The following is a 24,021-nucleotide window of genomic DNA, read 5'->3' on the forward strand; positions in this document are numbered from 1 at the left end:
TTGTTATCAGCTTGAAATCCCACTGAGGTGTATACTTCTAGATTTCCACCCACGTCAAAGCAAACTAAATAAGCAATCTCCTATATTGCAAAATCAAATGGTCTCATCGGGAGATTTCAAACATCCTGGTTAGAAATAAAGACCATACCAGGAGGCACTCCAATACACCTTTTCAAGAGTATCACAGAATGAGTCTGACAGCTGATTTAAGGTTCTCATAAGGAACTTTCTTTGGCTGTCACAAAAACAGTCACAGCATCAGTGGATTCTTCATGCAATCTTCAATGAGCCTATTGGAACAAGGTAAGCACTTGTGTTGAAATGAAGATGCTTTGTGTAATAATATGGACTGGGGAATTGTTTTCTTCTTAGTCCCTTTGTTGATTGAAATGGAAAACTTGGGTTAAGCATTGAAAGAAAGTTCCATAGATGGTTCTGTTGAATGTAAATTCATCAGTGCTGGATTCAAGTATGCTACCACTCTGTCTTAAACAGAGAGCAAACTAAACAAGCATTTGTAGGTCAACTGTCTTTCTGCAGCTGAAATGTAGATCTTGTTGGGTAAGATTATACCACAGGGAAATTATTGTGAAGTAACTATTTTTGGCATATGGGCTATTTTAAGGAAGGGCACACACTTAAACGTGGGTATTTGGGAACATACCTAACATTTCAGGCAGGTAGAAATTATGTAGATATAAAACTATAATGTAAAAACTCCCTCAGAGGGATTCACTCCAGAATGAAATTTCATAGAACGTTTTGTTTTCTTTTTTGTTTTTATTCGTTTCTAGCACAAAAAACCCCAAATTCTTCTCTAGTCGCCTTTCTAAATATCTAAATCATTGGAGTATATGTCTATTCGTATATATTAATGGAATAAATTCTTTCAATTAAAAAAATTCTGTGTCTCAAAAAGGCTTAATCTATACATAAAAAATAGAAATTGAGCTGCTCTATGCATTATAAAGTAATATAAGGCACTCTCATTTATCTCCGGATGGATTCTTTCTTTTCATTCAAGAAGATGACTTTTAGGCAGGAACTCTAATATGCAAACATCATCACAAGTTCACTGGCATTAATTCACAGGCCAACTGGAAATGAGAATATGAACATGTCCGAGTGAACACTTGGCAAAGGACGCTGGAAGGAGCAGTGCACAGGGATGGAATGGGCTTGTGGATCATGCCCGAGGATAAAGGACTTAACATACCAGAAGCAGGTACAAATATACAGTAACTGGGAAAATGAAATAATGCCTGAGAAAACAATAAAAAGAGCTAAGAAAACATTACAGAAGAAACACAGCGCATTCAACAAACCAACAGGAAAAATATTCCGTAACTTTACACAGAAATTGCATTTATTTGTAATGTGGACTTCGAAAGGTCAATACTTTCATTTTCTCTTCTCTTTCTTTGCTCTTTCTCCATATAAATATTCATTTGCAGAGGTACATGTTATTATGCATTTAAACAACACGTCTGGACCATCGATGCAAAGAGATGGAATTCTAAGTAGCTAAGGGGAATGCTTGGTATTACCGTGAGCCCCATTCAGCTACAGGGAGAAACGTCCCACTTATTGCAGACAGGAAATGAGACAAACCACACAGCACAAGGGGATATGCCCAAGGTCCAGGTGGTGATTGTATACCTTAATGTACGACTGGACGGAGTGGTCCAGCTGCTCCTCATGGCACTTGGCCACAATGTCGGTCAGAACCCTGGAAAAACAAAACTGTTCAGAGGCCTTTCTGGAGAAGGCAGGAACATACCACTCGGTTTAGCACTGGAGTGTTTGGTAAACTGGGTATGTAATAGGTACCGAATGAATGCACGAACCAATTTCAGACTCCCCCTCCCTTCTGATCCCCCAATATCCGTATTACCTGTTAACTATCTCCAGCCTTGACATCTCTAAACACTAAGGTACAAGGAATATCTTATGGCTGCAAAATCACACTGGAGACTGTTACGGCTTGCATGTTTGATGACACTGTCTTCTTAGAAAAAAGATCATTTTTGGTACCTGCTTAAAATTTAAGACTTTTAGCCTCTCATTATCATAGTCCTAAAAGCCCTAAAGAGGGCTTCTGTCAAAAGCAATTAGGTTAAGATGCAGGGTTTTGTTTTTTATTTCCCTCCGTAGCTGGTGAAGTGTTTCTAGTAACAGTGGTGGTACTATTTTCACATTAAGGCCTCCCGCCGCTCCACGGCTGCTGTGTTTGGAATGTCTTGAAATTTCAGCATAGTTAGGAGTCTTGTTCACGAAGACCCGTATATTCACATTGCAAAGAGCCTCAACTGAAGGCACAGTTGGGGACTTTTAATCTGGGTCCAGAACTGGCTGCGGTGGGACTGTTAGACATACTTCAATTTTCCAGAGCTTCAGGGCCTTACTTTAAAAACGAGGCTAAAGACCCTCATTCTGAAAGAGGTTAATAATATGCTTGTGAGTTTGGAAAGCTCTGGACACATTTCAATGTCAAGAGTAATTTTTTTCCCAGAATTCTGTGACTAATACGTTTTTTAAAAAAATGAACATTAGACATATATGATACTTTAATTTAAAACAGTATCTCTACAGAGAGGAAATTAGGATCATCAAGTCACTAGATGGATTAGTAATGTCGGAAGAATGTAGTATAGACAATTTTAAAGAGAGGACAATTAAAGAAAAATTAAAAAAAAATCTAGTGTGAATGTGGAGCGGTACAGCCACTCTGGGAAACAATTCAGTATTTTCTTAAAAACTGCACATGCAACTATCATATGACCCAGCAGTGGCATCAGGCTTTTATCTCAGAGAAATAAAAACTTGTGTTCACCTAAAATCTACCGCAAACTGGAAAAAACCCAGATGTCCTTCCTATCTATCATCTATCTATCTATCTATCTATCTATCTATCTATCTATCTATCGTCTATCTGTCTATCTATCTAAAATTTTAACAGACTAGTCGTTACCAGGGCTAAAGGGTGGGGGCTGGGGACAAGAGGGAACTCACTGTGTGTATAAAGGGCATCCGTGGTGATGGAAATGTCCCCTATCCTGTTTCTATCAATTTCAATATTCTGGTAGTGATACGAAGCTATAGTTTTGCAAGATGCTGCCATTGGTAAACTGGGTGAAGGGAACATGGGATCTCTCTGCATTATTTCTCACGACTGCATGCAAATCTATAATGATCTCAAAATAAAAAGCTTAATTAAAAAACAAGAAAATTTTAAAAAACTGGTCTAGAGCTGTATCTAAATGACAATAACGGATTTGAAGGCAAGAACTCAAGAGTGTAAAAGTACTTAAAATTTGAGACGTGGTCAAGTGAAATGCAAGCTTGCCCAAATAGGGGCTGTTCGGTTATCATCACAATTTTGTGTAATCACGGACTCTCAGATCTCTTCTCCTAAGACCGCGGGAGAGATACCTGGTCACAGTTGTACTTATTTCGTCTTCTTCATTCTGTACCAGCACCTTGAAGAGCTGATTCAAGATTATAGGCAGAAAACTCATGATTGCGTGGATCTTGTCCACATTCAGTAAGTTCTGTGGAAAATTGGTAGGAGAAAAAGGGGCACCGATTAAATTAAAAGCACGTTCTGCTGATGTGTTTCAGAACTCAAATATGAATACCCTAGCCCACCTTTATCTGGCTTTATTCTTCATTGCCCCTTACCATGGCACACGGTATGGGGACATAGTTGCAGGGATCCGATATGCAATTATCTAATTTGAAATCAATTGATTCTGATTTTCAAATATTTTGATTTTGGAAAAAAAACCTGACATTTGCTTGTTTTGTAAATCACAGGCAGAAACTGTTTAGGAATTGAGAAATAACCATGCGCTCTCTGAATTGATACGGCATTTAAAAATCGTCGATGGTAACTAGCTCTTAGTTTGCTACTCTTTGGAAACTGTCAAGGCCTCTTTTGCCCATTTCTGCCCTGGAGACATGGAAACTATTTGCATGTTGTGTTACCTTACAAGAGCGGATGAAATTCGAGGTAGGTGACTGAGACATATCTTTCTCTCTTTTTTGGCACTGTCGGAAAAATGCATTCACATGGGGATCCTGAAACAGCAAAGAAAGTGTTTATTTCTGATGACGCATAAGCTGTATAGCAATTATGGTGATGGAGGGTATTTCTGGAGGACAGATGCCTCGGTGAGCAGGTGCTTATCAAGGAGTTAAGTGATGGCTTTATAAGTGTGCTTTTCTTCTCGGCCACATGACAGTGGCTGGAAAAGCACTTCCTCTGGCTCTTTCCTCCCCCTTAAAAAAAAAAAATTGCCTTCTTTCATCTTCCTGTTTTTTCCACAGACTTTAATGTATTTTTCTTACATATTTCTTAACACACATGAGAAAATGTACTCTTAATATACACAGGGATATTTTCAGCCTTAAAATGCCTGAGCTAGTAAAAAATTAGGAAGTTCTCATTAACCTGATGAGATAAAACTGATTTGTTATGGGTTGAATTGTGTCCTCCCACAATCCGTATGTTGAAGTCCTAACTGCCGGTACCTCGGAATGTAACCATATAAAGACAAGGTCTTTAAAGAGATAATTATGTTAAAATGAGACAGTAGGGTGGACCTAGTCCAAAATGATTGATGCCTCCATAAAAGAGGAAATTTAGGGGCCCCTGGGTGGCTCCGTGGGTTAAGCGTCTGACCCTTGATTTCAGCTCAGGTCTTGATTTCAGGGTCACGAGTTCAAGACCCGCATTGGGCTCTAGGCTGGGAATGGAGCCTACTTAAAAAAAAATAAAGGAGGAAATTTGGACACAGAGATAGACACCAGACATGTACTGGCATAGAGGAGAAAACTGTAAGAGGACCCAGCAAGAAGATGGCCACCTACAAGCCAAGAAGAGAGGCCTCAGAAGAAACCAACCCTGTTGACACCTTGATATTGGTCTTCTGGACCCCAGAAGGGTGAGAACATAAATTTCTGTTGTTTTAGCTGCCCAGTCTGTAGTATTTCGCTACAGCAGCCTGAGCAAATAATACGCCCTTCAATGCTATTTCCTCAAGAGGGTGGCACCTTAGAAATTCTCTAAGTTCTGAGCTGAGGGTCAGAGTCATATCATCAGAAAGTGAGACACAGACTTCTAGTGAGAATACACATTCTGGATATTTCTCTGGAATGTGTTGATTCTCGAAGGACATCTGAGATTTGGGTTTTCCTCAGTTCCGAGGTGTGTGTGTGTGTTTGATATTTTCAGTTTCATTTCATTTATTCATCTATTTGACAATTATTCGTTGAAAACTGACTATGTGTCAGGTCTTTGTCAGGCAGGAGGACAGTGTGGAGGCCCAGGAAAACCCAGTCCCTTCCTCTGTGGTCCTTCCATGATGCCAGGGAGACAGGCACCATACTGCCATGTCAACACATACCTTCTTGATCACAGGTAAGTGCTTCCCAGAAAAGCAGGGTGCCATGTGAGTGCACCAGATGACACATCATGTCTGAAGGGTCAGGGAATAGGAGAGGCTTCTTTGAGAAAGTGACATTTGAGGCAACGTCTGAAGGATGGGTGGGAGCTGACCAGTCTAACATGGGGAGGGGAGGAAGAGAGAGAGAGATAGCCTTCCTGACAGGAGGACTGAGTGTCGGAAGGGGAAGCTAAGCAGATGGAGGACACGGTGCGAGGGAGGGCCTGGGTGTTTGATCACTGAGGTAAATACTAGGCTTGATGAAGGACGAATATGTCCCGCCAGGGCGAGGAGCATGTGGGCGGTGGCAATGGATGCAGAGAAAGGTGAGCGGTGATGTCAGAGAGGGCTGTTGAGAAGAAAGCAGCTGGACGTGTGAGGACACAGGTTGATATTCTGAGGTATATGAAGACAGAACTGGGTGGGGAAGGACCATCTTATGGGACTTGAGGAGATCGGGTAGAGGACTGGGGAAGAGGCCTCAATTTGGCTTGAGGCACCAGAGGCTACCGAGAAAAATTCTGACCCAATATATATGGGAAACCTAGATGATCTCATTCCTCTTAGCAAGCGAGTATTAGTAACCCACTGAATTTAAGAAAGGAGAAATACATAGTTTGTGTGCTTAATGGTTTGCTTTGTACTTTATACTTGGTATCACGAAAGTCCTCATACTGGTAAAATCAGCTGTCTCGCAGTGCAAGGGCTGGGTCCGTGGTAATTTAGCAATGGCAGTGATAACATTTGTGCAGCATTTTGCAGTTTCTGAGATGTTTTCACATGCGGTTTCTCATTTTGATCCTTCCCACAACCTTAGGCAGATTTTATTGTCACCGTTTTTCTGATGACAAATTAAGGACCGCAGGGGTGAGATAACTTCTGCAGGATACTGAGAAAGAACTTGGCCTAGAAGGCTCTCCAGCGCAGTTCTGCGACCTCATGGCCTGCCCATCAGCATCACCCGGTAGGCACTGGGAATCAGAGTTAGTTTTTTTTTTTTTTTTTTAAGATTCTATTTATTTATTTGACAGAGAGCGAGCGAGAGCACAAGCAGGGGGAGCGGCAGGCAGAGGGAGAGGGAGAGGCAGGCTCCCACTGACCAGGGAGCATGAAGCGGGACTTGATCCCAGGACTCTGGGATCATGACCTGAGCCGAAGGCAGACGTTTGACAGACTGAGCCAGCCAGGCGCCCTCAGATTTAGTTTTGAGGTAACGATCCAAAGGCTTTCATGTTGACCTTTCCCATTTTTAACACTTGGGTGTTGTCCGTGGAAGCAAACCATATTTCCAGGGGGGCGTCATCCTGAAACATGCACGTCGGGTATTCTAGGCCGCAGTGTTATGGCCCCAGGGCTGAAGGGCTGGGGCATTCTATGTCTCCTGGCAGGGGCATAACGTTAGGCTGCAGCCATTCTTCCTTTGCAGTTCTCAGTCCCCTGCTCCTCTGACAACTTGGGAAATGGTGAGTCCCCTCCTCTAAATACAAGACCCCCTGACGATTCTCTGCGTCAGAGCAGATGCCGAGATTTCAGGACACGCGCTCACCTGAGTGTTCACTGTGGATACCACAAACGTCGATACTTTGAAGAGTGGTTTGCCACCGTCGACCCACTTAATGTCACTCCCACCATGCTGTAAAAAAGAGCGTGTTACTGTCACTGTGGCCATTGGAGAAAAGCAAATAAACAGGTTATTTAGCGTATGTTAACTTGCCATCCTGATCCATTCCCCTTCCATGACTCTAGAGATGCAAAATAGAAGAAAATGCAAAGACATCTGGCAATTTTGGTGAGGGGGACCAAGGTGATATCAGGGGGCCATTCCAATGGATCATTTCTACCAGCCATTAACGCAACAAGACCTTTGAAACATTGTAGGTCCACAACTCTTCACTACAATGGAGGCATAGACTACAGTCCCTGGGTTCATTTAAATAGCAGACAGAAGATAACCTCATGCCATTTAGCTCACGCATTTTTTTTCTCTTAAATTATACATCACTCCATACCTTTCCACTTGCAGCGTCTTGAAAGCTTAAATAATTAGGAGGCAGGCTTGTTGCTATTGGGATATTGTATTCTTGAGAAGCCATCTGATCCTGTTTCAACAGGGGAAGCCAAGCATAGCCAACTGTGCAAAGGGAGAACAAAGAGAAAACCTGAGTACAAACGTCCGTGGTGAGGAGTAAAACCAAAGTTATTTGTCACTTACGAATAGCAAACCTCACTAAAAAAATTTAATACATGGGAGCTTTAAAATACTCTCCAGTTCAAGTCACACAGATGACACGTAACGCTGTCTCCGATCGCGTCCTGTCAGTACCTGATGTTTCCAGCGTCTCCTTTTTCTTGGCATTAGCCTTGGCATTTATGTCACAAGTGACGTGATAAAAAGAAAACAAAATATGGTGCTTCTCATGGAGCTGTGTCGGTAGCTCGATTTTCACCTGCAAGGAGAGAGAAGAGCCGGACTGGGATGAAACTCATTTGCCCCGGGTTAGGGTAAGACAAAAAGCATTGGCGCCTTGGCCTTCTAAAAATTCTTTCACTGAAACCAAGCACCACGTTTCATGGTTATAATGTGTTAGAAGCACCGATTTCACTCTCCATGAATATCCGTCCTGCTGGCAGTCATGTGTCAAGGGGCTGATAGTTTTATTGTGGTGGGTGATGATAATTTGGAATGCCTGGTATTTGTCATTTGATAATGTATGCTAGTGGAGAATGGATTAAACACACACACACACACACACACACACACACACACTTACACACACAGAGACCAACTGTAGGGTGTAAATAGGCACAAATGGAAGAACCTATCAGCAAGGAACACACACTGAGGGAACTGAGCCCTTGTGTGTGTGCATCGGCCAGTGCACGAGCATTGCTTGGGAGCTCATCACGAATGCACCATCTTGGACACTGCCCCAGACGCGTGCAAATGGAATCTGCATTTTAACATGATTCCCAGGCGACTCATAGGCACCATGTTGAGAAACATGGCCACAGGGAACTATGTAACATAAGCACGGAATCAATCCCTTTTTAAAAATAACAAAAAAATAGATGAAATGTGTTATTGTGGTAGCCAGGTAATGAGCTGTTTTGTGAGGACGCCATGTTGTAGCTACATAAAGAATGCTTCCGAATAAATACAAAACATTAAGTTGATATATGTTAAAAATAGACGTAATAAGGAGCCTACTCCATGTTCTTAAAAAAGAAATGTTCTGACACCATCTCTATTTTATAGTGCTCTCCAGTTTCCAAACCTCCGAAACATACGTTGTGAAGTAGGATGATAAAGAGGTGAGAGATGGTACAGGGCTTTGACTCACTAGGAGTTTGCGGTCTAGTCAGTAATAGAATCTTCCAGGACGAGAAACCATGTTTTTATAACTACTTCCTGCTGGAATCCCAGGATCCCGTGCAGGTAAGCGGCATTCACTCAATATCAGCAGCTAGGTGGTTTCCAGAATGGTCATGCAATGAGGGGTTGGAAAACCACGCAAATCATCTTCCAGCTTCTTTACTAGACTCTGTGCATCTACGTGTCTAGCACCTATTTTCACAGTGTTGAGGAAAGCATTTATTCCATTGATTTTCAAAATGGTATGCCTGGAACAGCAGCATCAGCATCGTCTGGAAACTTGTTCTAACACATATCGTGCCAATTTTCAGGCCCCATTTCAGACATACGGAATCCAAAAATCTGCAGCGGGTTACCGTCATCTGTGTTGTAACAAGCCTTCTGGGTGATTCCGGGTGCTGACTGGTAAACTTGGAGAACGTTTCAATTAGAATGGTTTACAAGCTTACACATTCTTTACATACCAGTCTGCTAACCTGGTAACAAAGGCCGATGTACATTTAAGAATATAGAATAATTAGCCATGTACCAGAAAGAAATTTTGTTTTTGCTTTTTTAGCCAACAAAAAGAGCATATGGGAATGCAATACGTTCTCCAGAATTCCAGTTAACTATGAACGCAAACATCCTTCACTTAAATACTGCAAATATTTACATTATAACAGCGCCTTCAAAGAATTTGTATTAATTTTTGCAATTGATGTAACCTTAACTTTTGAGTCTGTACTGCAGAGTTCACTGAGCTTTTATTATATACATGTTCTCCTGTGGACTAGTGCATGGCTTTTGTAAGAATTCCAGGAAACACATGCGAGCAAGAGAGATTAAAAGCCAGGGTTAACAGTGAGAATATCTTAAAAAAAAAAAAAAGTCTTCTATGTCTATAGCGAATTCATCTTTCAGAGGGGCTTTTCCAAGGGGTCATAAATATTCTATAACATGGTGATAGCCTTTTACCTTTTTTTTTTTTGTTTTCATCTTCTGTCCTGAATTTATAGGGAACAAAGTTTAAGAGCATTAAACAGATGTGGAGGAGGGAGATAAGGTCAAGGGAGGTCTGTGGTTTCACGGAGCTCCTTTAATTAGTTTTAAAACGATTGATGTGGAATAAGGTGTGGTAGGCAGAATGAGAGCCTCACGAAGATGTCCTCCCTGCCCTAATCTCCAGAATCTGTGTACAGGGTAAAAGGGAATTGCAAAAGTGATGAAATTAAGGATTTTAAAATGGAAAGACTATGTTGGATTACCATGGGCGCCCACTGTCATCACAAATTTCTTATCAGAGGAAAGTCACAGTCAGAGATGCAAGAAGGGATGCGGAGGGCAGAGTGAGGAAACTTCTGGAAGAGGGTCACCAGCCAAGGCCTGCGGAAGCCTCTAGAAGCTGGAAAGGGCGAGGTGAGGAGTCTCCCCTTAAACCTCCAGAAGGAATGCAGGTCTGCTGACACCTTGATTTCAGCCCTGAGGGACCCATTTCAGAGTTATGACCTCCAGAACTATAAGATAATGAACACGGGCTTTTCTAAGCCACTAAACTGTGGTGGTTTCCCATAGCAGCTGTAGGAGACTCATGGAAAGATGTGATAATGCCAGACACCTTATCAGCAGGTTGCATTAGTTCAGACCTTTGCGTTGTGGTCAGAAATGAAATTAAATCCCTAAGGCTTGTTTGTCTGAATCTATAACACAAGCTGACACCTGGAGAGTAATTTACCATTGGCCCGATTGGTTTTTTCACACGTCTCAGAGCAGAGTGCTAAAGCTTGAGGCTCCGGAGTCACGTGGCCTGGTCTGAATTCTGATTATTCCTTATTAGTGGTGTGCCCTTGGCAAAATTACTTCTCTGAGTCCCAGTTTCCTTATCCGTGAAACAGGAAGGCTAAGTTCATGTCAGTTTGACTGGGGCTAGTGGAATGCTCAAATAGCCAGCTGAACATTACTTCTGGATGTGCCTGTCAGGATGTTTCTCAAGAGATTAGCATTTGAATTTGAGGACTGAATGAAGCAGAAGGCCCTCCCCAGCATGGGTGCTCATCATCCAATCTGATGAGGGCCTGAAGAGAACAGAAAGGCAGAAGGCTGGATTCTCTCTCTGCCTGATTACTCGAACTAGAACGTTGATCTTTTCTGTCTGCCCCTTGTTCTCAGGCCTTCAGACCAGAACTGGAATCTACATCACAGCCTCACTGACTCTCAGGCCTTCGAACAATACCGCTGGCTTTCCTGGGTCTCAGGCTTGCAGATGGAAGATCATGGACTTCTTGTCTCCATAATGACGTGAGCCAGTATCTCATAATAAATCTACCCATCCGTATGTACGTATCTCCCCCTATTGGCTCTGTTTCTCTGGAGAACCCTGTGGGGATTGAGATGATGCATATATGGAGTGTAACAAGGGGCCTGGCACATAATAAGAGAATCTCAGGAGTTGGTCAGGGCAGGTCTTGTTCCACGCCACATTCAGAGATGATGGGATCCAAGATCACTAAAGTTCACCTAAGTCATAAGCCGTAGCATTGGCTCTCACTCTGTCTATTCCTATATTCTTTCCATTATGACATGAAATGCAGCTATTGCTTGGTAAAGCTACCTAACACTATCTTTATTATTTTGACTAGTGAAATAAAAGAAAAAAAACTATTCTCACTTGAAAAGAACGATACCATAAAAACATCGTATTTTTGAAGGGTGATCCTGTGCTAAAACATTCGGATTTGCAGCATAACTCTTGGAGCAACTGTCAATATGCTTTCTAAATTTCACTTCTGTAAATGTCAGCCAAGGCATGCTCTCAGTCTGAGATGTGGTCTAGAGAGAGTGTTTATCTTTGTGCATTACCTGACCCACTCACCCATCTTTTTAGGAGCTCCTGGGGGGGCAGTGGAGGCCTGGCCCTTACCTCATCAGAGAAATCCGGATTCTGGGAATGGTGCAGAACTGCTGTGTGGGCAGCTGAGGTGAAGAGAGGCCCTCCAGGTTTTCCATAAATACACTGTTTAAAAAGTTATGAGTTGAATGATTGTGAGTGTCTGAAATCAACTCCGAGCACAAAACAAGTCAGTCACAGGCTTAATTGACATCTAATTAACCTTGAACTTCTTTCACCTGCTGCCCTGTATTTCATATACCAGTGTGCTGCCGAAGAAAATCTGAAGGCTTTAATTCACCACGTAGCTGTTACACTGATCTGAATCAGTTCGTTTCCCAGCTTTTGATTACCAGGAGATAAGAGCTAAATTGTTCAATTCTGATTCCTGAAAGGTGGCTTCTTGAAGGGGCCCATGGTATCCAGCTCTGGTTTAGAGTTGGTTTAGAGGCAATCAGTCGTGGGTGACCACAAGGTTTGGTTGGACCCCAGCCCTTGACATGCCAGCTCCCAACCAAGAATGCTGAGCTAGAAGGATAGGGCTGGTTCCAGGCTCCACCATATTGCATTACTATTCTATCCTCGCCCTAGTCAAGCCAGGGGATGTCATATGGTACTTCCCAGGCACGCAGCTTCAAAGTTCCCTTAGCCCAAGGCTCAGGTTTCCTCTTCTGGAGTCTGTTGTATCTCTGCATGATCCTTTAGAAGGCAATGACATAGGAGACCCATACACCTGCTATTATTCCTCTTTGCTAGAATTTTCCCCATAAACACTGCACTAGTGTGACTGCTGTGCTTGCCGTCTGGTCATTGCCTTTGTTTGTTTGAAAATTCCATTTTGCTTTAATTTTTCTCTCCTGATGTTAACTGGCGTTACTGTAGAACTTGGAACCTGTGGAGACTGATAGCGGCTCAAGACTATTTTAAAGAACTCTTTCTCCCCTGCATGACTCATTCACTCAGACTGATTCTCCTTCTTCTGAATCACGCTACGAACCTTCTTGGTACAGAGAACACGACTGGTACCTGACAGAGTGCTTTAAAAGATTATCTCAGATAATGGTGGGGGTTGGTCAGAAATGGGCTTTGTCCTTTACTATTCCATCCCTCTGATTCATTGACAAGGGGGAAGATCAGGCCACAGGCCACTAAAAACAATTTCCCTCTCTCTTTAGGGGTTACTTTATGTGGTTTGAAGTCCCTAAAATAAAAACAGTCTGTATCAGAAATGAACTCTGAAAAATGACATCCAGTAGCACTTTTGGAGATTAAAAAGCACAGTTCATACAAACCTTGTAGTCTTATGGGTTTTATTAAATCATGTGATCACGACAGGGACCGACTTCCCGGAGCCATCTCCCCCCTCCTCGGGCAGCGGGCCACATGCTCCTTCCATGGACGTGAGCATCCCATGGGTCCGCGGCCCTAGCCACTGGGCCAGTATGCTGCAGCCCTTCGGCACCGGCCGCACGAAGGCCCAGGCCGGCTGGGATGTGGCATTTTAAGTCAAGTATGCTGGAGGCGGGCTCTTTGAAAAGGGCAGGCTTGCAGAGGGGAATCTTTGCATTCATTTCACACTAGAGTGGTTTCCTTTTTTCCAAGTCACGTAAAGCTAAGCAGAGCTATGAGACTGGCATTTCTAATAGATCCAGTTAATGATGGCTATTTAATCAGGTGCATTTTAGGAAATCTAACGCAAATGTATTGACTTGCTGCTCTTCCAATCACAGTCAAATAAAAAGCTCCTTGGTGGTGAGGAGAACCTATGCACCTGCTTTCCCCCTGGGTGTCCGTATCCCCTTGTGGACTTGGCTCACCTTCACGGGCTTGGCACCTTCTTCGTCAGAATTTTTGAATTCAATGCACACGGTTATATTTCGAGCCTGAAATTACAGAGGGGAAAATGGAAATTGTAATTTCTTGTTAAATAACACCAAAAAAAAAAAAAATCCGAGTGTCTAAAATAAGTAGCTTCTAATTAAATCTGAAAAATGTAGAATACCCAACCCTTTCTTATGATATAACCACAGTACTCAGAAATAGCAGAAGGACTTGGAGATATTATTTAAAAGGGAAGAAAAAACTCACATCAAAAGGAAGCAGATATGCTATTTTCAGAGTATCTTAAGAAACTACAAAAAAAGAAGTCGAGAACAAAATAATTTAGGGCTGATTTTAGAAAGGATTGTTAATATGTTATAAAATTATGTATCCTTAAACACTTTTAAGGTGAAACTCATCACTGCCCCTTATTAAGCACGTTCTGCAAATGGAATTTTATTCCAAAGTGCTGACCTATGATAATTTGTATTTGAACTTTCAAGAACCTGTCTTAATATGACCTTGGTAGGGTGCAGAGACAGCACATCTCAGAAACAGACCATACCTTGTTGAAACATTTCTGGCTATCATACTTGAGGTGCCTGGGGTAAACGTAAATTTGATTTTTGTATACTCTGTAAGGACGGCAATACTTTGTTGAGTCGTAAATAAATTCTTCCACCTCGACTGTGGGTTCTGGTTGAGCTGTCACATCGAAAGGCTTGACAGGGATAAAGGACGATGTTACACAGTCTTTAAAAATCAAAAAATAAAAGTTTGTCATTTAATGTGATTGTTTAAGGTGAACAATACTTAACATATTTTAAAATGAATCCACTCGAAATAGAACTCTGTATTTGCAAAGGAATTTATGTTAAATTCAGCAAGCCTGAAAAAGTTGCAGGAGGTAGAGATGATAGGTACTCAAGCCATTTAATATCAAAATTGATGTCTCAAAAATTGGTAAATCTTTTGGATGGATTTATAACTACTTTATTTTTGCATTAAGCTTCATATGAAAACTAAATTTTAGCTAATGAGTCTCTGAGCACACTAACCAGGTATTCTAAGATAAGGATTAACCCACTGGCCTTTACCTAACATTATAAAAATAATACAGATATTGACAGAACAAAACTTTGTCCACTGGGTCTATTACGGATAGTACCTAATGGATTGATAGTAACTTTTCCTTATGGAATGATTTCACAATACAGGCCTGCAGCCCCCCTCTGCTTTATTTGATATAATTTATTCTATTTTTCTCTCCAGTTTTTACAATCTTGAAAAATCTAGCCTTGTTGGAACAGCCTAAGGAAAATAAAAAAGACAATTTGAAGTTTATAAATCAAAACTTCTGTCACTAAATAGCTTGGGGGCTGATGTTGTGGTCACTGGAAGACAGCAAGGCCTGCTACTTTCCTTTACCCCATCTGGAATTTTCCTGTGTTCAAAAGAGCAAAATGGTTAACTAAATATGCTTGGGAATCAGATTACAGGGTCCCCCCCCCAAAATCAATTGTAATATTTTTATTATATGTTCAAATTTCTCTAATGTCCTATAGTCATTTCAAAGAGAATATTTTAGCTTCCTCTTTTGTTATTTTTCTTTTCTGTAGGTAATAAAAGACAGACACATCCCACAAATCAGGTAGGGGAAATGGCTTAGTTTCTTCTCTGCTTTTCCACACCAATCAATATAAATGTGATTTGGAGCCATGGCTTAGGTTAGAATGCTCATTTTATTTCATATTAAGATGATTCGTAGAAAAAATATAAGAGTGAAAAACTTAATAGTGCTAATGGTAATTCAAATATCCTGTAGTAATCATCTGCTCTCTGGCTTTAGCTCGTTTTAGGATGCTTTACTCATTCTTTGCATCACTGAGAAAGTCACTAAAAGGGAGAATCAGAAGTAAAACAAAATAAACCAGTCTCGTCACTTAAATAAAAATTCTGAAATTCTTATTTAAAAGTTAATAAAAGCTCCTTCTAAAATTCATATTTTCACTGACATAAATAGGACTCTTGAAAAAGACACATGCTCCCTGTGTAATAACAGAGTCTAAAAATACTCCGGCAATAATTACAACGTGGCCACTTGGGTGGCTACCCATAGCATTCAGAGCAACCCTCTGGCACACAGTATGGGGGAACCAGCCCTGTATTTTGAGTCAGAGGAACTGGATAGAATATAAATTCTCCCATTATGGATTACTGGCTTATGAGTCTATCTGAACCTGACATTCCTCATTGACAACCTTTCAGGGTTTTGAGGATTAAATGACATAATTTAATACCTTGCAGGGTGCATGGTGCATCCCAGATAAACATTAATTTACACTGAATATGGTTCCTATCTTATCATAATTATAGCCTGTCTTAATGGAGAAATAAGAAGCCCCAAATTTCTGTAGGATAATGAATTCCATTTATCCCAAAATTTGAGAAAAAAAACTTGCAAGCAAGCTATTATGACTAACCAACTATCCAACCAACCAACCAACCAACCAACCAACCAACCAACTAAGCAACCAAAAGAACGCTAACTACAAGCAAACCATGACATCATCATCATACTTGGATGCTCCAAAGGAATGTTGTCAACAGCAATATCCAGGCTTCCAGGGATGGTCTGTGTTTTGCTTACTCTGTCAGCCCTGTGAAGGTAGGGAACAGAAACACACACACACACACACACACACACACACACACACACACACACTGAATTATTCTAGTAGTCAAGACGGGTCAACTGTAATTCTGACCTTTGATAAGAGGAAACAGTACTACCCTAAACAACCTTGTGAATGATTTTGTTGAGCTGGTTTTATCTTGAAAACTAAAATTTATGTAATATCACCAATCAAAATAGAAATCAGTGAGGGGTCAAGTTACAGATATCCTGAAGAATGTTTTAGGTTTATTTGCACCTTATTTCAAGGAACATTTATATAAATGGCCAAACGAGTATAGAAGTAAATATAGTAAATAGATTGTTTTTTGTTAAAAAAAGTTCTACCATTTGAACTGGTTTAAGTGACTTACTTTCCAGAAGATGCTTAAGAAGTCTCGAGAGCAAGGCTGTCTTTGCTGCAGTTGCTAAGCGGACAGTCTGCTTGTTCCCTCTTCACCAACAATCAAGGACAAGGAGCCTTCCCCTGATCTTAGTTCTTCTGCTATCTCCCTTCTTCGTGAATGTGTGCAGACACCTCTCACCACCTATCCCTGTCCCCACAATCACTCCAGTTCTCTCCCTCTCCACCAAAACCTTCTCACCTATCGTCCTTTTGTAGTAAGGTGAAAGTTCCTTGAACAGTTTCAAGCATTATCTCTTCTAGGAGACCTAACAGGTAGAATAATTATAATGGTGGGTCCAACCCAGCCCTTCCCAGCCTGTGAGAGCTGACTGTTAAATTTTCAATCCTGTGGGTGTCAGGGGAGTAAGAATTTAAGGTAAATTGCTTATCGTGAGAGATCTCATCACCACCAGAGGTTGAACGCATGATGATATATTTAAAAAATGCTGTGGCTTTCATAAAGTTTTTCTTCTTTTAACTTTCATCGTCCTTTCCAAAATGAAGTTGAATGACAGAAATAGTATGAATTACTGTATTCACAGCAATGAATTACTCTATGGAATTTCAAAACATAGTTCTAAAATTCCTTAACACTCCTCCTATTTAGAGGTGTCTCTATCTCCTTTCTTTGAATCTAGGCTGTGTGACAGCTTGACAGTATTATGGCAGAAATGTCACTGTGATGGTTTCAGGGTCCTGGTCTTCAGAAACTGGTAGTGATCATTTTCTGTCCCTTGGGACATTTATTCTTAGAAGCCAGCTATCCTTCCACGAGGAAGCCACAGTATTTCATGGAGAGGTTCGCATGGAGAAGAACCAAGGTCTCTTGTCCACAGTTCCAGCTGAGTTCCCAATCAACAGCCCATGTCAACTTGCCAGTCATTAAATGAGGCATCTTGAACACGGATCCTCTGGCTCCAGTTGACCTCTGCCAGCTGATGCCATGTGCAGAAGAGACAAGCTCTCCTCACCTGATCGTGTTCAAATTATGGACTCGGGAAAGTAAGTGATGGTATTCTTTTAAGCCACTAAGTTTTGGGGTGGTCTGTTACATGGCAATAATAGTTAACTGACATGGTTTAATGTTTCACACTCCTTCCATATAATTCTAGCAGCTTACTCTTGTGTCATTCAGGCTTACGTGAGGGCATCTGTAAAGCATCTACTTTCTGGATTAGTTCGGACATTCAAGAATCAGTTAATCAAATACTGTTTATGCAGAGTTAATAAATCAATAGTAGCAATGTAGCTGATTCATGTTAATTTCAAGAGCATCCAAAACCCTTACCTTCTGTAATCTGACACCAGTTTTAGCAGGTCCTCTGTTGAAATCTTGCTACTTTCTTGTCTATACAATGGTGAAAATCTTGAGTCTCTGTCCACATTTCCCTGGTTGTCCTTAAATACTGATCTGAAAGAAAATATTTGTTCAGGTTGGCATTTGAAAATTGTTTTTACCACGTTGTGTTTTTAAGGTGACAAATGATTCAATTTCCCATTTGTAATGGAAGAAACTCCAGGAACTAATGGAATAAAAAAGACAAAAAAGCTTCTTAGACAAAAGTTTCATTTAAACACTATCTTTGTTATCTTTAATTCTTTATTTTCAATTCAATATCTACAAGGACAGCAGCCCATCTATATTACAACTACATTTATTTATGATTTAGTTAACATATCAAACCTTGGAGTATTAGGAGAGGAATAAGAACAGGTTAGTCCTTTTTTCATTATTTTCTGGGCAAGCCAGGGCCACCTCAGTTTGGGTGGTGCTATCAGAATTTATGAGTAGTGGAAAACGAATAAGGTTGTGTGTGTGGGTCTAGAGGGCCAGATTCTTGAAACACTTTCCTGGAGATAAAAGTGCCCATGTCCTAAATTTTAGGACAGAGACAAAGATCAAATGAAGAACACTTGAGTCAGAATTTTGTATTAAATTAATGAATGCCATTTATTTTCTTCCTTGGTCCATTTCATTGGAACTAGATAGATTTGGTTAGAACACACAAATAGTTTTTGTCCAAATGGTACTGTAATGTCAGGCAATACAACAAGTATACATGGCAAGCTTAAGGTTAGTGTTTCTTCCTCATCATTAATCATAGTCTATGCCTATGGAAAAAATTAGACCCGTGTGTAATTAATTTTTCATTAATGCTAGAGAGCTGCTGAAATTTTATTTCTTCTAATATAAGGAACTTGACTAGACTATTTTGTTACTCTTTAAATGAACCAAAGATTTCAATACACAGGCTAAAAGTAGCCATTTAGACAGATATCTGATTACAGAGCTTTAGTGTCAAATAATATAGAAAATGGGCCAGGATGATATTTTTAGACTGCTTCAACCTTTCTGCTCATTTTCTCTGTTTAAGTAGTCAGGGAAGGGGAAAAAGGTTCCTCTCAAATGACACTGGGGAAGCAGAATGGAAACACTTAACTCGAAGATTATTTTTATTTAAATATTACACAGGGCTTTTGTGTGTGTGACATATTGAAACCAACATGAAGTATTTACAACACAGGAGGTTTAACTGAGCTTGAGTAGTGGGGTTTTTTTTTAATTCATCAGTCACGACAAATGTATCAATAGACGTGAGTCGTATCACTCATTTTTGCTTTTAGCCACAGCTCTGTCCTGTCGTTACAATTGGACACATTGTAACGAGAATGAAGCACACGGTTTGGTGGAGAAATACTGCTCACAGAGCCATACACACTGGCCTCCTTGCTCAATAAATATGCTAACTGGCAAGAAAACAGAGAACTGACTCATTTACACAGATGGCTTCAGGATGGCTGGGTGTTGTGCCTCTTTCCAGCTGCCACAGTTGGGCAGTGATCAGGATAGGGTGAGGGTCTCAAAACCATGACATCTGGGGTATGACTGAAGAAAACAGGTTAGCCTGAATGAAAAGTAGCTTAGGTATCCCCGAGAGCTTCATTCCTAAACAGCATGAATAGCTGTGACCCATTGAAAGAATAGGGCATTTTTTGTGTGTGATTAATGCAAGATAAAACATAAAAGTAATCATCAGGCAGTTTAAACATATTTTTAAAGAATGAATTATTTAAATCATTAGAGCTATAAGAAGACGGAAGTCACCACGGTGGGATGCACTTGAGTTTTTTCACTTGGAAGGATTCAGCATGTGGACAACCGTTTGTTGGGGATGTTGTTGCCCTGTGTGCCTTCTGTAAATAGATAGATGTAAGAATGAATTTGTTCTTTTAGTTTTGTTGAATTTTAAAGAAAATCCGGGGTTGTGCCCTGGTCCACTCAGAATGTCGTGTAGGAGGGATTAAAAGAAATCTGAGTCCTGGCGTGGATATAGGCACATACGATTGTGGGGGCAATATGCACGGAAAGAGATCCCTCCAACAACAAGACACATTGGTCAGGATCGACTTTCTCCCAAATCAAAGAGCATAAAATACCCATTGTAGCCATCTGAATATGTTCTCCTTACCTCCTCCAAGAATCATTTTTTTAACCATAAAACGTCAGTACGGCTGGTGCCAAAAATAAGAAAAAACACCAAATTCATTAAAAAAAAAATGTTCATGGGGATTAGCATCTGTGTGTGGAGCAGCGGGTGGGATGGGTTGGATCTGGGTAAAAATACGGTCAGAAGCTAAATTGTCCATTCCACGCTTTTTAGTGGCTGTTGATTTTAAGGGCCAAAGTGTTTTAGGGTACACTCCAAGCTACATTGTTAGGCAAACTGCAATCTAGAAAATACAGTAGGAAAAAACCTGGCCAGACAACCAATAGAGGATTGAAATATGTCAGCAGGCTAGTTTATATCAGAACAGCTTGAGGGACCACGACCCTCCTCTGATTCGGTCACCATTCATTTGAAGCCATTTCCACACTGTGAAGGGGGAAATTCAAATCTGCTTTGGCTGGGTCTTGTACTTATTTTTGTGGTTAGTTATTCCAAGCGGTTTAACATGAAATCTTTAGAACTGGGCTGCTAACCATTTTTTCTCAGATGTCAGAGAGGGTTATGTATGTGCAAGTCGTAGATTTATATACACAAATTGCTGGTGTCTCCTGTTTCCTGACCTACAACCAAACCACTCATCAGGCATTAATGTAGCATGAGCTTGTGGTTTTGTTGGCTTTCCTGTCCTAGACATAATTACTCCGATAGCCGGTAATATTGTCAGTCTCCCTAGAAACTTCATCTGTCATTCTTCCAGCATATTTTCCTAGACAACTTCACAGTACAATTGTGACTTCTCCTTACTTCTCAGCGAGGGGTAATTCTTTCCCTTCTTTTCCCCACATTATTCTTCACTGCCCCAAATTTACCAGAAAAGGGGACTTATTGCAGAAAATATTATCTCCACAGGTGACTTAATAATAATCATGTAAGAATAGTGACTTCTAATCATGACTGTCTTTTATTGGGTACAAATCTGTGCTCATTAATCCCTGCAACAATAAATTAGATATCATCGGTCTTCTTTTGTACATTGGAAAAAAAAAACTGAAGTAAAGACAGACGATGTGTACTTGCCTAAGTTCACTTGGCTACTAAGTAGAATTGAGATTTCAAAATGAGCTCTGGCTCTCAGACGCCTGCTTCTAAAACCTCACAAAAGTTCTGGATCCTTTAAGAGAAAATACGTTCGCCATTGTAATTTTGCTATATTTCACTCTTGCCAAGGGATACCTTGCCTCTACATGCCCCAACGGGTTTTCTTGTGGGAACCAAGAATACTTGACCAGAAAATTAGAGAAAGCTTGACCAGAAAATTAGAACTGGTTATCTTTTCTCAAGAAGCTTATGAGAAATAAAAACAATGAAATTCAACATAAAGGGTTCAGTATATTTAAATACTGTCTGTTCCATGTATTGCGCGCTGGCATTAGCTATCCCTGCAGGGAGAGAAGTACAAGAGACACAGAGTGATATGTGTGATCTACTTTATGCCAAGTGCTTTTGGATCTGAGATCAGACCCACGGCCTATGAGGTGGGCGTTGTCAGCTTCGTTCTGTGGATGGGACCCTGAGACCCAGACAGGAAACTGGCCTGAAGTTACCGTTCGTAAGTGGTGACCTGATTTGGACCATGTCTGTCCAACTCCTGGGCCCGGTCTCTTTCTCCCTTATGATGGGGCTGCCTTGGGGCAAACTCATTCCTGGAGACTGTGTAAGTCTGTCTGCTTTCCCTTCCCACCCACCTGTCTCCAACTTCAAGGAACAACCTCAAAATGATAGCAATTATTGGTGGATTCACTCCGGTTATGCTCGTCCCTCGGGACTGTGAGACCGAAAAATGGCAAAAGTAACAAATTCTCCCTCTGGAGTTTAAAGTTACAGCCACTGGAACAATGTTACCAATACTCAAATGAGTACTCCCAAGGCCGTCCTACTTTGTAGCACTAATTAACTTTTTGAAGTTCTTTTGGTTTCTGCGTTGCTGACCTTTCTTCCTTATGTCTGTGCCAGGCTTTTCTTCTTTTCTTTTAATCTTATTTTATTTAGATTCAATTAATTAACAGATAGTGTATCATTAGTTTCAGATGTAGAGTTCAGTAATTCTTCAGTTGCATAGAACACCCAGTGCTCATCACGTCATGTGTCCTCCTTATGCCCATCACCTAGTTACCCCATCCCCCCACCACCCCCGCTTCCAGCAACCCTCAGCCTGTTTCCTGTAGTCAAGAGTCTCTTATGGTTTGTCTCCCTCTCTGATTTCATCTTGTTTTATTTTTCCCTCCCTTCCCCTACGACCCTCTGTTGGTACTATGCTAGATGAAATAAGTCATCAGAGAAAGACAATTATCACATGATTTCACTCATATGTGGAATTCTCTTTAAACAAATTCTTACACGATAAGGAGGCAAAGAGATTGAGGAGGACAATAGTAATTGATCTTTAACCAGATCCAAATAGCAAATCTTGTTCTTTATGCAGAGCTTACACGTCCAGGAGGATGATCCTACCCTCAGTGTCCCCATAACTCAGCATTTCTATCAGGGTGAACTGGTACTGATAAATTTGGCTATGCTAATCAGTAGCGAAAGCAAACAGAGTTTAGATGATCAAATTGGTGGTTTCATCTGGACATCCATCTATAGGCCTGTGCCCTGCACACAGATGAAAATATGCATCTGCATAAGAAATCACAGTGCTTCCATCTGAATTTTATGCACACCAAATTCTCAGGACAGATAAAACGTCAAGCGTTTATTAAACTACAGATGCATCATAAACAAGTTATGACTTTGATCCTACCAAGAAGCCATAGCATATCTAGTCATGCACACACATGTACTCAACTCATAGCTTCAATCTATTATAAGCTGTCTTGCTAAATTGTCTTGTAAAACACATGTTTCTGGGGAGCACTGAGTGTTTCTAAAGATGACCACATTAATGTTCTTCTAGGTGTTGCTATATTAAAAATACTGGGGGGTGGTGCCTGGGTGGTTCGGTCTGTTAAGCCTCGGCCTCTTGATTTTGGCTCAGGTCATGATCTCAAGGTTGTGAGTTCGAGTCCTGCATCAGGCTCTGCACTCAGCGAGGAGTCTACTTCTCTCTCTCTCTCACCCTTCTCCCTCGGCCCCTTCCCGTGCTTGTGCAAGCGCACGTTCTCTCTCTAAAATAAATAAATAAATCTTAAAAAAAAATACCAGGTAACAGAGAGGTGCTCAAACTGAAGCTTCCAATGCAGACTATAAATGCATCACTATTCTGCTGATTGTAGCTGTCAACCTACCTTACCGCCCAAGCAAAGGGCATGCGGTACTTTCCCAACTTGCTGAAGAACTGCCTGTTGGATTTCAGTATCTTTTGTGCATACTGAGGGAAAAATACAGAAAAATATTGTTTAGAACACCTCTTTACAAACTGTCCAAGTAAAATACTAATACATACTTTTCCATATTTATCTTATATTGAAACTCTGCAATTCTGCCTCACTCGCCTGCAGACTCTGTCTTGTAAAGAGCCAAACGCTATCCTCTGGGTTGGACCTACTGTATTGTGTTCTGGAATTTTCACTCTGCAAATTTCAAATATAAAAAATACCCTTGTCTTGGAATGTCAGCTTTTTTCTCTTTTTTTCAGACTTGAAAGACCTTCAAACATTGAATGGAAAGTGTTTTCAAATTTGCACTCACAGGCTATCCTCTATTTTTATTCATGATGGCAATGGTTGGCAAACTTGTTCTGCAAAGAGTCACAGTAAATATACTGGGCTTTGTGGACCACATGGTCTTTGTTGCAGCTTCTCCTCTCTGCCTCTCTAGCAGGAAGGCAGCCATAGACCAGCCATAAATGAATGAGTCTGACTGTGTAAATAAAACTTTATTTACAGAAACAGGTGGCAGGTGGATCTGGCTCGCATGTCGTAGTTTGCCAAACCCTGAGTCTCATAAATATGCTAAACACTGCCCTAAATGGTTACACCTGCTC

The 24,021-nt window shown here is 40.9% G+C and overlaps 1 protein-coding gene across 8 annotated transcripts in view; it reads right to left on the reverse strand.

The window, feature by feature from the left end:
- DOCK10 (dedicator of cytokinesis 10) overlaps nt 1–24,021 on the reverse strand; it is a 261,368-nt gene that overhangs the window by 60,598 nt on the left and 176,749 nt on the right. For all 8 annotated transcript variants that reach the window (XM_057305125.1, XM_044381059.3, XM_057305116.1 and 5 more), the window contains 12 exons: nt 23,324–23,406; nt 17,876–17,998; nt 16,088–16,167; nt 14,073–14,260; nt 13,504–13,569; nt 11,720–11,812; nt 7,771–7,894; nt 7,457–7,578; nt 6,994–7,080; nt 3,988–4,080; nt 3,433–3,551; nt 1,660–1,729 (listed from right to left, as the gene is read on the reverse strand). In XM_057305125.1, coding sequence (XP_057161108.1) covers nt 1,660–1,729; nt 3,433–3,551; nt 3,988–4,080; nt 6,994–7,080; nt 7,457–7,578; nt 7,771–7,894; nt 11,720–11,812; nt 13,504–13,569; nt 14,073–14,260; nt 16,088–16,167; nt 17,876–17,998; nt 23,324–23,406 — 1,248 coding nt within the window. The remainder of the gene's footprint in view (nt 1–1,659; nt 1,730–3,432; nt 3,552–3,987; nt 4,081–6,993; nt 7,081–7,456; nt 7,579–7,770; nt 7,895–11,719; nt 11,813–13,503; nt 13,570–14,072; nt 14,261–16,087; nt 16,168–17,875; nt 17,999–23,323; nt 23,407–24,021) is intronic.

This window comes from Ursus arctos, unplaced genomic scaffold (genome assembly GCF_023065955.2).
Source record: "Ursus arctos isolate Adak ecotype North America unplaced genomic scaffold, UrsArc2.0 scaffold_1, whole genome shotgun sequence".
NCBI classification, from domain to species: Eukaryota; Metazoa; Chordata; class Mammalia; order Carnivora; family Ursidae; genus Ursus; species Ursus arctos.